Raw genomic sequence first — 15,283 nt, forward strand, 5'->3', positions numbered from 1 at the left:
GACTCTTCTCTTTCGTGACTCATCCCCTGGAGTGCTTCTTTCTAATCGTTTTCAGGGCCCCAGAGCTCTTGCCATGCCTTTTATGCTTTGTTTTTTTCCTGGTTATGTAAATTTCTTCATAAAATGCGACTTTAAATATGAACTCTGACCTCCTCCTCCCCCCCCCCCCCCCCCATGTACTTTGATGGGGGGGTGCACATTGGTTTTGGTGGGGGGTTTGTTGGTTGGTTGGTTAAAGTATCCATCCAATGGCTAGGAATCAAGGCAGTTTTGGGATGTCAGGTTAATTACATATGTAATCTTGGTCATCTAGTATAACCTGGAAGTCTTTTGAGTTCTGTCTTGCCAGGTGCTTTACTTTCAGCACAGGTAAATAACCATTGTTATTAGTGTTCTCAGCTCTTTTCTGATAAACTGAAGCTGGTTTAGTTACCAGCTGCTTCTAAGCAGTGAACAGTTGATCTGTGCTTGGCAGCCTTGCCTTTATCTCAGATTTAGTTAATTGTGCTTAAGTAACTATAAAACATGTAACAGCATGTATGTCAAATAAACAGATGAGAAAAACGTTTATTTGGCATTATGTTTAATCTCTTCGTTAAACAAAATGCCTGAAGCTTTTTAAACATTAATTGTTTTTTAATTCATTTAGAAATATATGGCAGGTATGGCTGTTAGCAACATCTTTTACAGTGGGCCTGTTACGACAAATTAGTTTGCAAATATTCTAGTATCACTTCCCTAGAAGCAGAGCCTACATAAAGATTTTGGGTGTTACAAACAACTGATAAAATCTGTTTCTAACCTGACCGCCTAAAGATAGGCCCCTAGGACTATCTCGAACTTCCAGCTCTGGTTAGGTATGCAGTGCAATGAAGGAGCACAGGGGCGAACTATATTGTATGTTCCCTGGCTGCACCTCTATTTTACAGGGCAACTCTGGACTCCTCACGTGTTTGCAAAAAGCAGCCCTTACTTCGAGGTCACTAAGTAATGCTGCTCAAGATTAGAGCATAAGTAATAAGTAAGTTGTACTGGATCTTGGCTTCTGATAGGTGAACTGTAGCACAAGAAATAATTCTGATGCATTGTTTGATCTGACTGGAAAGAGGGAATTGGAACTATTAGAGGAATTAATGATTTTTTTTCAGCATAATATTATAATAAAAATAATCTTCCTGTTTCTAAACATAATGAATTGGAAGCTTTTATGTATTCCATTTTCTGTCATTTTTTTTGTTTTTTTTAATTTGAAATATTCTAAACAGCAAGAAGGAAGTCAGTAGCCATTTATGTTTTTAAGTTGACTTTTTGGTTTTCAGTTTTTGAAAATGTGACCTACGCTTCCGTTTACAGAAAGCAAGATATTATAATTTGCTGAGGAACAAAATCCAAAAGATGCAATTTGCAAGAGTCCAGTTTGTAGTTTAAAAAAACCAACCAAACAAAACTGTGTCTGATTTCTTCCACTGCTCTTCCCCAGTGAATGGGGAACTTCTAATTTTGTTGGTTACATTTGTCTGTCTGAACACTTGCTGCAAAATTGACAGCTGTAACTAAGTTTATTCATCCTGTTATTAATAAGTAGCATAGGATACAGTCATTCTTTTTGTGTTTAAAGCTAGTCAGGTGTATGTTCACATGACTTCAAACTCATTAACAAAACAAATGGCTAGGCTAGCTGTTTCAAGTCTCTGATGAACACATATCTAGCTGCTCTTTGAATTTCTGTAGAAAACACAGAAGTAGAACTCAGCAAGCAATTTGAATGGTTCCATCAGAGCAATGTGCTGAGATAACTTCACACATTATTGGCCTTCAAATACCTTCTCAGCTTTTGCATTTCTGGTACACCTCTAAAAAACTTTTAGATAACGTCAGTAGCTAGAGAAGCTTAGATGCAAAAGAATGCTACGGTGCTTGTGAGAGGAGCAGATACGTCGATAATGGAAATCATCAGCCCTCACATAGGCAGAGAGTGCAAAAGGAGTAAATAGAGCCTTTACAGTTATGAGGTTTTCCAGTATTGCATGTTTCAGAGGAGAAGGGGAAACCTTGGAAGTGATACGATGTTTGGAATGTATCTGGAGAGACTAATGTGGGGTTTAAGACTGTATAGGTGTGATGGGTTGACCCTGGCTGGACGCCAGGTGCCCACCAAGGCCGTTCTATCACTCCCGCATCCTCAGCTGGACAGGGGAGAGAAAAATATAACAAAAAACTTGCGGGTCGAGATAAGGACAGGAGAGATCATTCACTAATTACCATCACGGGCAAAACAGACTCAGCTTAGGGAAAATTAGCTCACTTTTTATTACAAATCAGCCAGAGTAAGGTAAATGAGAAATAAAACGAAATCTCAGAACACCTTCCCTCCACCCCTCCCTTCTTCCCGGGCACAACTTCACTCCCAGATTTCTCCACCAAGCCCCCCCAGCGGCACAAGGGGGACAGGGATGGGGTTTACGGTCATCACATGTTATTTTCTGCCGCTTCACCTCCTCAGGGTGAGGGCTCATCACACTCTTCCTCTGCTCCAACGTGGGGTCCCACCCACGGGAGACAGTCCTCCACGAACTTTCTCCAACGTGGGCCATTCCCACGGGCTGCAGTTCTTCACGAACTGCTCCAGCATGGGTCCTTTCCACGGTGTGCAGTCCTTCAGGAGCACACTGCTCCAGCGTGGGTCCCCCACGGGGTCACAAGTCCTGCCAGAAACCCTGCTCCGTGGGCTCCTCTCTCCACAGATCCGCAGGTCCTGCCAGGAACCTGCTCCAGCGCAGGGTTCCCACGGGGTCACAGCCTCCTTCGGGAGCCCACCTGCTCCGGTGTGGGGTCCTCCACGGGCTGCAGGTGGATATCTGCCCCACCGTGGACCTCCCTGGACTGCAGGGGGACAGCCTGCCTCACCAGGGTCTTCACCACGGGCTGCAGGGGAATCTTCGCTCCGGCGCCTGGAGCATCTCCTCCCCCTCCTTCTGCACTGACCTTGGTGTCAGCAGGCTTGTTTCTCTTACATGTTCTCACTCCTCTCTCCGGTGGCTGTTTTCTGCGTCCCAACTTTTTTTTTCCTTCTTAAAAATGTTATCACAGAGGCGTTACCACTATCACTGATTGGCTTGGCCTTGGCTGGCGGCGGGTCCGTCTTAGAGCCAGCTGGTATGGGCTCGCTCTCTCTCGAACACAGGGGAAGCTTCCAGCAGCTTCTTACAGGAGCCACCCCTGTAACCCCCCCCCCCGCTACCAAAACCTTGCCACATAAAACCAATACAATAGGGAGGATTGATAAATCAAGATGGGAGATAATGAGATTTTGATTACCTGGGTGGAAGTAGAATATGGACAGTAGCAGTATGACTAAGGAAGAAATGGAGGAATTGATTTCTCTGCAAGGGCAAAGTAGAATACGTATCCAAATTGGAGGGTAGGTGAGGATGATAGCAGTGTCAAATAATAGGCCCGGGATGGTTTTGGTGTATTGACTTTGTCAAGGAAGCTGACGGAGAAAAGCTATGAGGGAGATGAGGGAATAGAGAGAATTTGGGATTTGCTTTGTGAAAACAAAAATCGGGAATGAGTGAGAACTTCCCAAAGGCTGAATGACTGAAGTAGGCTGAGAATGGAGCTCTTTGGCATATTCACAGGCTATGAGGAAGAAGAGAGCCTCTTAAAGAAAACAAAGGAGCTGGCTGAAAAAGAACTAAGGAATAAGTTGACTCAAGCTTTACACCATGGTCAAGGTCAAGATTTTAGGTTAAGATCTATACCAAGAAAAAGCTTGGTACTGTCAAAAGCAGGAAAGCGGTGAAATTGCGAACGTGTGGGTTTTGTTTGTTTTTTTTGTTTTTTTTTTAATTTGTACTGATTACTAGAATACAATTATTGGAGCAAGTGGTTTGAGTGGAGTGAATCTTCACCCATGGTTTACCATTATAGTTGCGCTGAAGCAAATGGTAGTTAAATGTACAGCTAAACAGTAATGTTAAATGGAACTTTGAAATTGTAAGGCATGTAATCAGCAGTTATGTTTATTTACAGATACTTTAGTAACCCCCAGTGGGTTGTAAATATGCATATAAAACATAATCTGATATCTTCTTCATTATCCACATTTTATCACTGTATAGTGCTTGATGTTAATTTACCCGGCTCCTCACTCATTTTAATAGCACCTTACATCTTTTACTAGTTTTCTGTTCTGAGCAAAAATGTGCAAAATACCACTGGGAGCGATCCTGAACTGCAAAGGAGAGTGGGCGAGATGACCTAACAGATCTTTCCAGCCTCTGAATTTGAAAGCTACAGTGAAGTCATGCAGGGCTTTGTAACTATTGAAATTTGTGATTTGTGGCTGTCTTTGTGTTGCAGAATGAATCAGCAGTGAAATGTCAATGTTTTTAGGTTTTCAATTCTTCATAGTTCTGCCATTTATTTTAACTTATAAGGTTTTATATACTTCATTGTGAAACCGTAAAAAATTGAAAGCATTTCTGTTATTGTTGTCAGATAAATTGATTTTCCCCCCACCTTTTAGTTTCTGAGGAAATAGAAATTCTTTCACTTTTAGAGTCAAACACATTACTATTTTAATGCTCTGATACTTTTTTTTTCCCAGCTGAGGCCTGAAATGTATGTATTTTTTACGTGAATTTAGGAAAAAATGTGCCTATTGATTTCTCAGTAGCAGTTAAACAGCATATTTCAGATTGATATTCTAAATTTTGAGTAGTTGTGGTTCTGCTATGGTCAGTGCTTTTTGGCTCAGGATAGTACAGACAATAGCCTCTGTGTCTTGGGTTCAGAGAAAAAGCAGTAAAAACCAGGCAGACCACAATGCACAACAGAACTTGAAAACATTTATCTGTCTGAAAGTGAGACCTCAGATAAGCTAGGTTTTAACACCTTGTCGATTCCCTTAATTCCTGTTCTTGCTGCTAATAGTGCCCAAGAGCCCTACTGTTGCCTGAACGCTGTAAAAATATGGACTGAAGAGGTGGTCCTAGCCCAGAGAGCTTCAAATCAGAGTATGAACTGAAGTGCAAAGGGAAGCCAAAGATAGATGAAAGAGGAAGAGGCAGTGATCTGAGTGCCCTTGCCTTCATCACCATCAAGACAGGTGTTTTGGCAACAGGAACTTTTAAAGAGAAGGAAGTAAACAGGGAACGGGGCTTTCAGAGGACGGTTCCTCCCTTGGCTGATCTGATCAGCAGCACGGGAAGTAGGCTTATTGGTACCCGTGTTTAAAAACTTGAGCTACAGGCAGAAAGTACTATTCCCTAGGTGCTAGTGAGACATGAATCTCGCTAGATCTTTTTCATACAAATGTGAGATAAACAAGTTTGAACAAGAAGATAATATAGAGAAGAGCTAGTCAGTGGAAAGTGCAAGATATGATTAAAGACAGAAAAGGACAACAGTCTTCACAGCTCTTCTGGGTGGCTAAGACAGGGTAAAACTGCATGTACAAAGGATAGAGAAAAGAAAGTTGTAATAGTTGGCACGTGAGATTGTGAGACAGGAGAACAGATTCTCAATGGATAGGCAGGAGAGGCAATGTTTTAAGTATAAAAGGACGTGCAAAAACATGCATGTGCTTTGGATTTGTGGTTAGAGGTCAGAGTTGGAAATATATAGATAAGTATATCCATTCGGGGACGCTTCAGGAAATGCAGACTTCCTGCGTCCCTTAAGGAAGCACTAACATGCTGTCTCTCCAGCAATGTCCAGTTATGCAGCTTTGGAAAGGGGTATTTTTGGTGGTATATTTTCCCCGTTTCATAAGGCTCACTTTCTGTCTTTTATCTTCTCTTTTCTCATGTTAGATTCATCTATATTTGTTCAGCATGATGTCACTATTTAATGATTGTACTGGCACGATATGGCAGAATTCCTTTTTTCCCTTAGGACTAAACTTCTCAAGCCTTCTGTGTGTCAATTGTTTGCTCTGCAGTTCAGAAGCAATGAAAACGTGGCCTCTCACTTAAAACTGAAGCAGCAGTCTTAAGAAAATGCTCTGTTCAATGATGATAAACCAAAATCCACATTGCTCACTGCAGACTTGCAAAGAATGTTGTTTCTATCTGGGTCAGTATTTGCTTGAATAGTTTTGAGTTTACTCTGGATACTGCAATGCCCTTTTCATGATATGTTCTCTGGCAACATTTGAGAGAGTCTCTTGCAGACAAAAATGTTCACTGGTACATGTTTAAAAAGTTACACAGGTACATGTTTACCTTCCTAGACATACTTGTGGTCTGCTCTGGTTCAAATGGGAGCAGTGTCACTTGACATTCCAGAAGAGCTGTATCTCTGCAGTTCTACTGAAGTGCTGTACTCCGTACGCTCAGAAAATATTTGCTTTCTCTCCAGGTTTATTTTAATGTCTTTTGCTTTTTAATAATGCAGCAACATTGAGGGAGTTTAAGAAAATCCTATGGTCAGGGCAGGAGGGAAGGGAGGACTTAAATTCCTCTGCTAAATTGCTTGAAAATTATATGCTGGACACTAATCCTTCTCCTTTAGGCATGTGGAAGTTGTGTGGGTGGTGTTTAAAACATTGTATTTGAGATTATAGTGTGACACTTCCCTTTGATGTGTGTCAATAACAGTAAGTAGATACCGTCCTATATAGAAGTTTCCTTCATGTTCTTGTTTCCTTCTAAAATTATCTCTGAAGATTTTTAACTAATTGAAGGTCGTAAATAAAGTAACATGTAGCACAATAACAGTATGTACATGTAAAGTAGTCAGATATTTTTGTATTACTTCAGTGTCCTGGTTTTTTCCCCCAAATTACATTATAAAAAGAGAAACTGGTACCGAAGCTCTGGGTATATCTGTCCATAATATGTGCATGTCTAGTAGGGCTCTTAACTTTGGGCATCAAACATTGGAAGGAAGTACTATGTAATACCACCCGCTCACCTGAGATATTTCCCAGAACATTGTCTCTGCTGGAGTCATGTGCGCTCCACTGCAAGGGATAACTCACATAACTCCAATTAAATACCTGAAATACCGAGACACTGCACTTCCCCAACCTAATTCTGTCGAGAACTAATGTTACCAGGATGTCAAATCACATCTTTCTGATGAGCTGTAGCAGAGCTGACTAACTCATCTCCTCCTAGACAAGTGTCCACAGGTCAGTGTAATAGCATGAGGCATGTGCAGAATACCTGCCAGCCTCTAATGCAGGGTATCATTAGGGCATGATGCAACAAATATTACAAGGACAAAGATGACTGAAAATATTTATAGGCGATACCTTCTATGGTTAAGGAACTGAACGCTGCAGGCAGCATTTCATTCCAAACAGGATCCTATTTTTTCTTTCTATAAAGGCAATGGGGTTTTTTCTCTTTAAAAAAGTATATATATTTAAACAACATCTAAGCATGCTATTAACTAGGACAGTCCCATTCTCAACCTTGGCTTGATTGGTCCTGTTTCCTTCCCCTTCCCACTGCCCCTGCCACCTCCCCAAACAATTGAAATAACTCTTTAGATTTGCATAATGAAAAGTTCCCTTCAAAGGCTGTATATCCCCTAAAACACAAGAAAGCAACAGCAGTGAAATGTTAGTTCAAACAGAAACTCAACTTGCAAGCTGTCTATGAAAACCTCTTTTTCCCCCTCATCGCTGTGGGAAGCACTCTGTGTGACCCGCTCCTAGATCTCTGCCAGAGGAGAGTGTTTCTCAGTGTGCCTGGAAGGTCACCAGATTTCAGTGTTGTAGGAGCAGGAGGAAAGGATGTTGTAGAATCCTTCACCTTGTGCAGACTCGGTAACACCCTCCTTTTGAGTGAGTGCGTGCTGTCTGCAAGGTCTCAAAAGAGTGCAGCAATTTGTATATGTGAACTGGAGAGAGGCATTGGGGAAGAAATGATCCCTTGGCTGGTGGTGTTTCAAAGTATTTAGGACTGATAGCTGTATAAAAGTAACTGCTGAGAAATAGGAGTTCCTGTGTTTCTACAACCAATTCTCACCTTTATTTAAGAAAGCAGAAGATAAAAGACCTATTCCACAAAGCTGCAGAAAAAAATCTGCTGGATTTAGTGAATTTTAAATTGGGTCTACCACTTTTTCGGACACTTGTTCTTGGAGAAGTCCCTCCCACAAAATAACTTCGGATGTTGCTTCATTAGCTAGTCACTCATTTCCCACCATCTGGTTTCTGTCTTAGCCAAAGAACTAGCCAACAGAGCTCTAAAAACATACTCTCCTGAAGAATTTTGTTTGTTTTCTCTGTTGTTGTTGGGGTTTTTGGGGTGCAGGGTGTTAGTGAATAGATAGCAAAAGATCCTGCTTCCTACTTACTAATTGCATCTAATGAGCATGTTTTCATGAAACTGTCTAGGCAAGGCATGAAAAAGCAGTTCTTAAGGTATATTATGGCTATAATAATTCCTGGTAGATTCTCTGTTGGTTTTTATTTAAGGGTTATTCTCTTAACCTTTAAAAAACAAAACAACAAACTAAACAAAACCCCCGAACAACCCCTTCCCCTCACCCCCCCCCCCCCCGCGTGCCCAACAAAAAACACCTTTTCTAACCCCATTTCAGCATGATCCCAGTGTAACCCGGTAATCATTTAGGGTGGTTTACAAAGGGAATCGGAAAACATTTCAGAGCCAGGGTTACAGGAACTAAATAAGCAGTAGGCACTTGAACTAAGACAACTGTAACACCACAAAAGCACTGATGTTTTCCAACTTTGTTCTCTGAACTTAGTGCAATGTTTCATTCTCTCTTTACCATAATCAAAATTTGATGTGCATTCTTTCTTAAATGGCATCTGATGTGGTATCTCTCTTCAGCTCTTTGTGGTTTCCTGTTTTTCGTACACAGATGAAAGTATCTGCTGAGATCTATTAAATTTCACATTTATGACTTTCTCAATATAAGCCTCCAAGTAAAAAGTAGATTTCTTTGCACTTACAAATGTAGTGAATGCCTGATGCAGTGGAAATACAGGAGTGTGTTTTTAGTGTTGTACTTCAAATTGCTACTTGTTTTAATTTAGGTTAACTGCATAATACTTATAATGCAGGGCCAACTTAATACAGTTGGTCTTTTTTTTCTTTTTTTTTTTCTTTTCCCCACAGTACTGTGAGACCAAGTAATATACATTTCCACATAAGAAAATAGTTAGAAAAACTGGAATAAAGTACTCTGGCTCTTTTAAAAATAAGGCAATGTGAAGTAATAAGAATTGGAAGAAATATTGATGTGTTTGTGAAGCCTGTATCGTCATTTTAGCAGTTATTAACAAAATATTACTGTGAATTTGAGGTCTTGTTAAATCCCCAAAATAGTTCTGTATTGGTTAATAGTTATATTTTGGTTAATTAAAATGTTTTTAAAATATCATATAATCTGCTTTCGATGTGAGGCAGAACTATTTTAAGAGAAGGTGTTACGGCTTTGCAAAATTTGGGTTTCACCCTAATGACATGAGAAGAATAATTGCTATCATTGAACAATTTCTCATAGTTTTGAGAGTGGTGAAGTAGAGCACTTTCAAGTGATCAGCCTCTTCTTAGATTCCAAATAGAAGCACTTGATTGGCGAAATAACTAATCTGCATTCTCTCCGACTATGCAAATAGAAACTGAATTTGACAGAACACGGTTTTGTATTGGAGAAGATGATTTTAATTTCCTTCTATTCTGTTTTCCCACCTTTTCCCACATTCACTACTGTCTGAAAATACTCCTATCCTGCAAGAATGTGTGAAGGTCAAGAACTGAGATGATGTTTCTTCTAATATTCATGTAACTGTCATGGGCTATAACAGGCCTTGGACCAGTATCAGTGGTATCTGGTTGATTGGTCAAGTAGCATGATAGCAGTGTTTATGAGCTTTAGCTATAAAAAATGTCATCACAGTAGATACCAAATTGATGCTTATCATTCTGAGAAGAGAGGCTGTGAAGAAAGTAGTTCTTTACCACACACAGAGCTGGTCCTTTATGTTATCTTTGAGAGGGTGTGAGATTGGTTGGTACACCTGCTTGGTAGGATATTTCAGTTTCTGAAGTGTACTTTTTGTCATCATCCTAAGGAAGCTTGAATATTTATCGTTGTAAAATAAATGACACTTTGACTGTTTAGAGGAAGGTAAACTGTTCTTTCATTTGCTTAGGCTGCTTTCAGAAATCTTGATTTTTTAATTTTTTTTTGTCTGTAAAGAAACCAAATTAATGTTCCACTTCTTTAAAAGTCCAGTTCTGATGTCTAAATAAGGTATCAAATCTTAAATATGTGGTTTTATTAAATTTATTATTTCCAACCCTCTCACAGAACTATAGTGCCATGGAAAGTGTTCAGGCAGTGCCTTCATGAAGTTCATCAGATAAGCTCTGGTTTGGAAGCAATGGCTCTTAAATCTACTATTGACTTGACCTGCAATGACTACATTTCAATTTTTGAATTTGATATCTTCACTAGATTATTTCAGGTAAGATTTGAAAATTTTAGATACTTGTATGAATTTGAGAAGTTTAGTGCCCTAAAGCAAGTACCTATGGGTCAAGGAAGCAGATTTAAAAAAAAAAAAATGAAATAACTGAAACACTTAGAATTCAGAAAGAAATTGTGCATTTTTTTTAGTCCTTTAGAGATGTTTGGAGTATTAACACCTACATCTGAAAAACTGAAAACATCCAGCAACAACTGCTTCATTTCTGCACATATTTACTATGATTGCAATATCTTTGTGTTTGCTGCTTACTTATTTTTCACTGTTCTTAAATACATTCCTAGAAAGGTGGAGCTTCAGGTACTTACCTGTGTCTTACTTGCATTTTCATTGTGCTTTCGTATCTATATATAATTATACGAAGTGTTTCTACAAGCACATAAGGAGAGTTGCGTAGGACTTTTTTTAGGCTAAATGTAGGCCTAACTTTTCTTTATGAACATATTTTTGCCATTAATGCTTTGCTCTTTATTTACAATAAGGGTCTATCTTTGGCAATAGCATTAATTGTATTATTTTAAATAGGTAATATTTATCTGAAATAAACTTGTATATGTGTTATGTGCCTCTGTTAAGCTTGTGTCCCTTCTATAGAACATACTTGAAGTATTTTAGTCAATATAGAAGGCTGTGCTGGTTTTCACCCACATTAGATGTATTTATTCTGAATTTGTCACTTTGGATATTTCTTTTGTATATAGGAATCTTTGAGGTACATGACCGTTTGTTTGATTTTTTACTTTCTTTACCCCACACAGTGATTAAACGGGTGCACAGCCTCAATTTGCACCAGGACTGGATATTAGGAAAAATTTCTTCACTGAAAGGGTTGTCAAGCACTTAGGGGCATGGTTTAGTGGGGCACTTGGCAGTCCTAGGTTAACAGTTGGACTTAATGATCTTAAACGTCTTTTCCAACCTAAATGATTCTATGATTATTCTTTAGCCTGCTGGAGATATGTTCAAAATACCAATTTTATGTCAAAGCCTGGGCCATATGTTTGTTCTGTCTTCCATGTTATTCTGTGATAATCTGTTTAGCTTTCTTGGTTTTGCTGTTATGGGAAAGGGTACCATTATGAAGTTGATATTGAGATTTGGCAGGAGATGATTAATGGTTTTAGTTCACAGAGTTTTGATTTTGATCATGTCTTCTCCACTCTGAGTCAAAACTGTATCAAAGTTGAAAATGCTATGGTGTAAGTAATCTCTGTTTAATTTAACCACAAACATTGGTCACTTATTAAAACACACACAGGTTATGGAAGTTTGAACAAAACTTTGGGGGTTCTCTTTGAGATAATAAACTAGAGAATATAGATCATTGTACTTCGTGCTGCTTTAGCAAAATCCCCCTAAGCTTTGCCCTTTATGTGGCGCTTGATATGATCAAGCATTCTTGTGTGAACATTGCTGCCTTGGGATCAGTTTCTACTCTGTCAAAGTTTCTCTCTTTTATTCAGTATTTGGCAAAATAATACTGTGCCCAGGTTAGTAATCAAGCCCAAATCTCGATCGCAGACTTGACTGCAACATGTATCACTGAAGTGCATTTACATAAGGTTCCGTTCTGTAGGATTCTTTTCCCCTAAGCATTCTGCTTACTAATAACAGCAGGGTTTGGGTTTTTTTTGTTTTGTTGTAATCAGTACATCAAATAAAAAATTAAATGAGAAGTCAGTGATCTGAGAAGTAACAGTTTGTTCTGACCCTATGTGGGGTCCTATAGATTGCGTCAAACTTCAGGACGGAAGCCTCGTGAGACTTATTTTTGTTGTTCTGTAGGCCAATGAATATCTGTTTGCATTAGTTTCTTTGTGAGGCCATTGCTGGTTTGATTCATTACTATGCCTTGGGCTAGAAAAGGGGATTAGCAGTACTGATATATGTAAGGAGAGAAGGCTGGTTAGGATTAATTTTTAATTTAACAAAGCAGCAGAGAGAGAATTTTTGCCAAACAGATTACCAAACAGATTGGTGCAATAGCTGCGTAACTGTTGAAGTGAACTTGCACTGAACTTGGTCTGAGAACCTCTCCCGGAGGTTACATTTTACTTCTCTAGTTTTTAAACAGCTTCTGTAACTATGTATGCATACACCCATGGAGAGAAAATCCCAATTGTTTAAGTAATCAAAATACTGTTTTGCCAACTGTGGGTTGTGTTACAGAAAAGCTATGTTTATAATGATGCTTATTCACAGAAGAAAGCAAGACTACTTTTTATGGAGATCCTGTAAAAGTGAAGTTGCTCCCCCTGCCTCCCCATTGTATGCATGCACATCTTTAAGTGCTGTGTCCTCTGACCAGAGGTAAAGTTAGCATGGCAGAATATGTAGGTGCTTTGAAGGAAAGGAACTTCATTCTGTCACTGTTACCACATTCAGTTAAGTTGTCCTTTTATGCAAAAATATTTCCACAGAAGAGAAAGCCTACAAATCTTTTCCCATTTCACATTTCTGCTTTGTAATACTCTGTGTTGCTGTGCACAAGGCAAGCCATGAGTTTTTGCCCTTTGATTTTTCAGTCCTACTGTCACATCGTTTTCTAGGTATAACAGTGGTGTGATAGTCAGTAGAGAGTCCGAGCACTTGAAGAAGATACTGTCTGTCACCTTAGCAGCTTGATGGTTGTGATTAACCAAGGAATTTGCACACTACTTGAATTTATTTCATAATGTACTGTAGCAAGCCTTTCTATTACCACAGTCCAACAAGACATCCAAGTACTGAGTGTTTGATCGTCTTTTTTGATTTACATGCATGCACTTGAGTAACACAACAGGAGAAAGAACATTGTGTTTTTGTGAAGAAAGTGTCAGTGTTGGTGTGGTGAAAGGGGAAGAGTCAACTCACTTTTTTCTCTAGTTAGGGCAACTAAAATTTTTCATGTGATAAAGCCTCCTGGCATCTGTCTTTGGTTGAGAGTGCAGACAGCAGCTGGCAAGATGCGGTGTTGCATCTAGGACTGTGATTATTTTTTTTTTTCCTCCTTTCTTCTGTACAAATTTGAGCACTTGAGGTTTCTTACGGCCTCTGTATTGAAACCTTACTGTTCTATTTCATGTGTCTGATTTGAAGAGGTATTAATTCTAAAATAAAACAGGTCTTCATCCATGTTTAAGTAGTGGTTAGGGTTTGTCTGGGAAATGTATCATAATCTCAAATAGAACTATTGCGATGCTGTGCTCAAGTGTCACACAGGCATTGCATCTCTGCCTTACTTGCCCTTAGGAGTCCTTTAAAGGGAATTTGCAGGGCACACAAGAACACTAGCGTCTTTTCCTGTGTTGCTTAACTTTACCTGCCTTGATCTTTTGACAAATACATAAAAAAATCTCCAAACCATTCAGAGGTGTTTTCTTGTCTCTCCAGATGCTGGCAATGAACACTTAATACATTTGTATTAATCCACTACTTAAAAATTATCCTTCATTTACAGTAAAGGACTGTTCTGTGTTCTTCAAAGTGATAGCGTATCAGGCATGTTTCACTGAGTTTTCTGAAGCATTTGCTATTCAGGTCAGCAAAGATTGTTATGAAGTGCTGTCAATATTTGTCTGGTTTTCTGGCTGTAATACCATTATGGTAACTGAAGAAACCAAGAATTAGAGAATAAGAAAAGGAATGACAGCTCAAATTAGTGCCTTTATTAAGCTTCATTTGCTAGTGTTACTTATTATTAACTATGAAAATGCCTCAGGACCTCTGAAGAATAGGCTTAATTGTGTTTTTATTAAACCATCATGGAGCCATACTCTTCAGGTTCTAAACTAAAGATGATGTTTAATATTTTATGTAGCTACAAATCAGAGATACCTTAAATTCAAGGTCTTCAAAATCTTTATCCAAAAATTAGCACTTGATGTTCTTGGAATAATTCTTCTGAAGGAACCCTTATAGCAAATCTAGGTATATAGAACAGTCTTTTGTACTGTTTAGACCTTAACCAAAGTGCGTATTTTTAAGCTGAAGCTAAACCACTGTAGGCCCCTCTGACAAATTGACTTGAGTTTTATTAGAAATATGTAACTACCTAGCTGCATTTGTTTAATTGTTTGTCTTCTCTTTTTAGCCATGGGGTTCAATCTTAAGGAATTGGAACTTCTTAGCTGTGACGCATCCTGGATATATGGCATTCCTCACATATGATGAAGTGAAAGCGAGGTTACAAAAATACAGCACTAAGCCTGGGAGGTGAGAGGTTTTGCTGATTATTGCTTTCCAGTTAAACTTGCTGTCTCAGAAGCTAGAAAATTTTTCTATGTTCATACTTCCATATTGTGTGATACTTACACTCACTGAAATATTGCAGGAGTGAATTTTTGGCCTTTTGTTTTTTTAAACAGTGAATCAGAGAAGTAGTAGGGGTTATTTTTATACTTGTGATTTTATTTGTATCAAAATATATTATTTAAAATAGTTTAATACTAAAGCTTGGAACTCCACATTAAAAAAATGCTGACCTTTTAAATTTTAAGACATAGGAACTTTGTAACCATGGTCTGGTTTTTATGCCATAGTTCTTGTACAGTGCGGTGAAGCAAAAAATATGTGTATTAGCACACGGAAGTCTAAATAAGTACAAGTAAACAGAATAAAAATTGAAATTACATTGCTTGTCCTCTCTTCTTCTGAATTAGGTATAACAAGCAATGCGTTCTTGAAAAGCTTATTTGAAAATATAATTTGTTTTTCAAAATTTGCATTGAATTGTTGCTTAACAGTGAAGTAAAAATCATCTTAACATCTTTCATGGTAGCACACACATTATGAATTTTATCAGTGCTTACGTGTTCCTTTTAT

At 38.7% G+C, this 15,283-nt stretch overlaps 1 protein-coding gene across 1 annotated transcript in view; it reads left to right on the top strand.

Moving 5' to 3' along the window:
* The window catches only part of CBLB (Cbl proto-oncogene B), a 133,580-nt gene that overhangs the window by 70,472 nt on the left and 47,825 nt on the right, over window positions 1-15,283 (top strand). Inside the window, 2 exon segments of the mRNA XM_069785581.1 lie at window positions 10,303-10,459; window positions 14,553-14,674. Of these exon segments, the coding sequence (XP_069641682.1) occupies window positions 10,303-10,459; window positions 14,553-14,674 (279 nt within the window).

The sequence above is a fragment of the Haliaeetus albicilla genome, chromosome 6 (assembly GCF_947461875.1).
Source record: "Haliaeetus albicilla chromosome 6, bHalAlb1.1, whole genome shotgun sequence".
Classification (NCBI taxonomy): Eukaryota; Metazoa; Chordata; class Aves; order Accipitriformes; family Accipitridae; genus Haliaeetus; species Haliaeetus albicilla.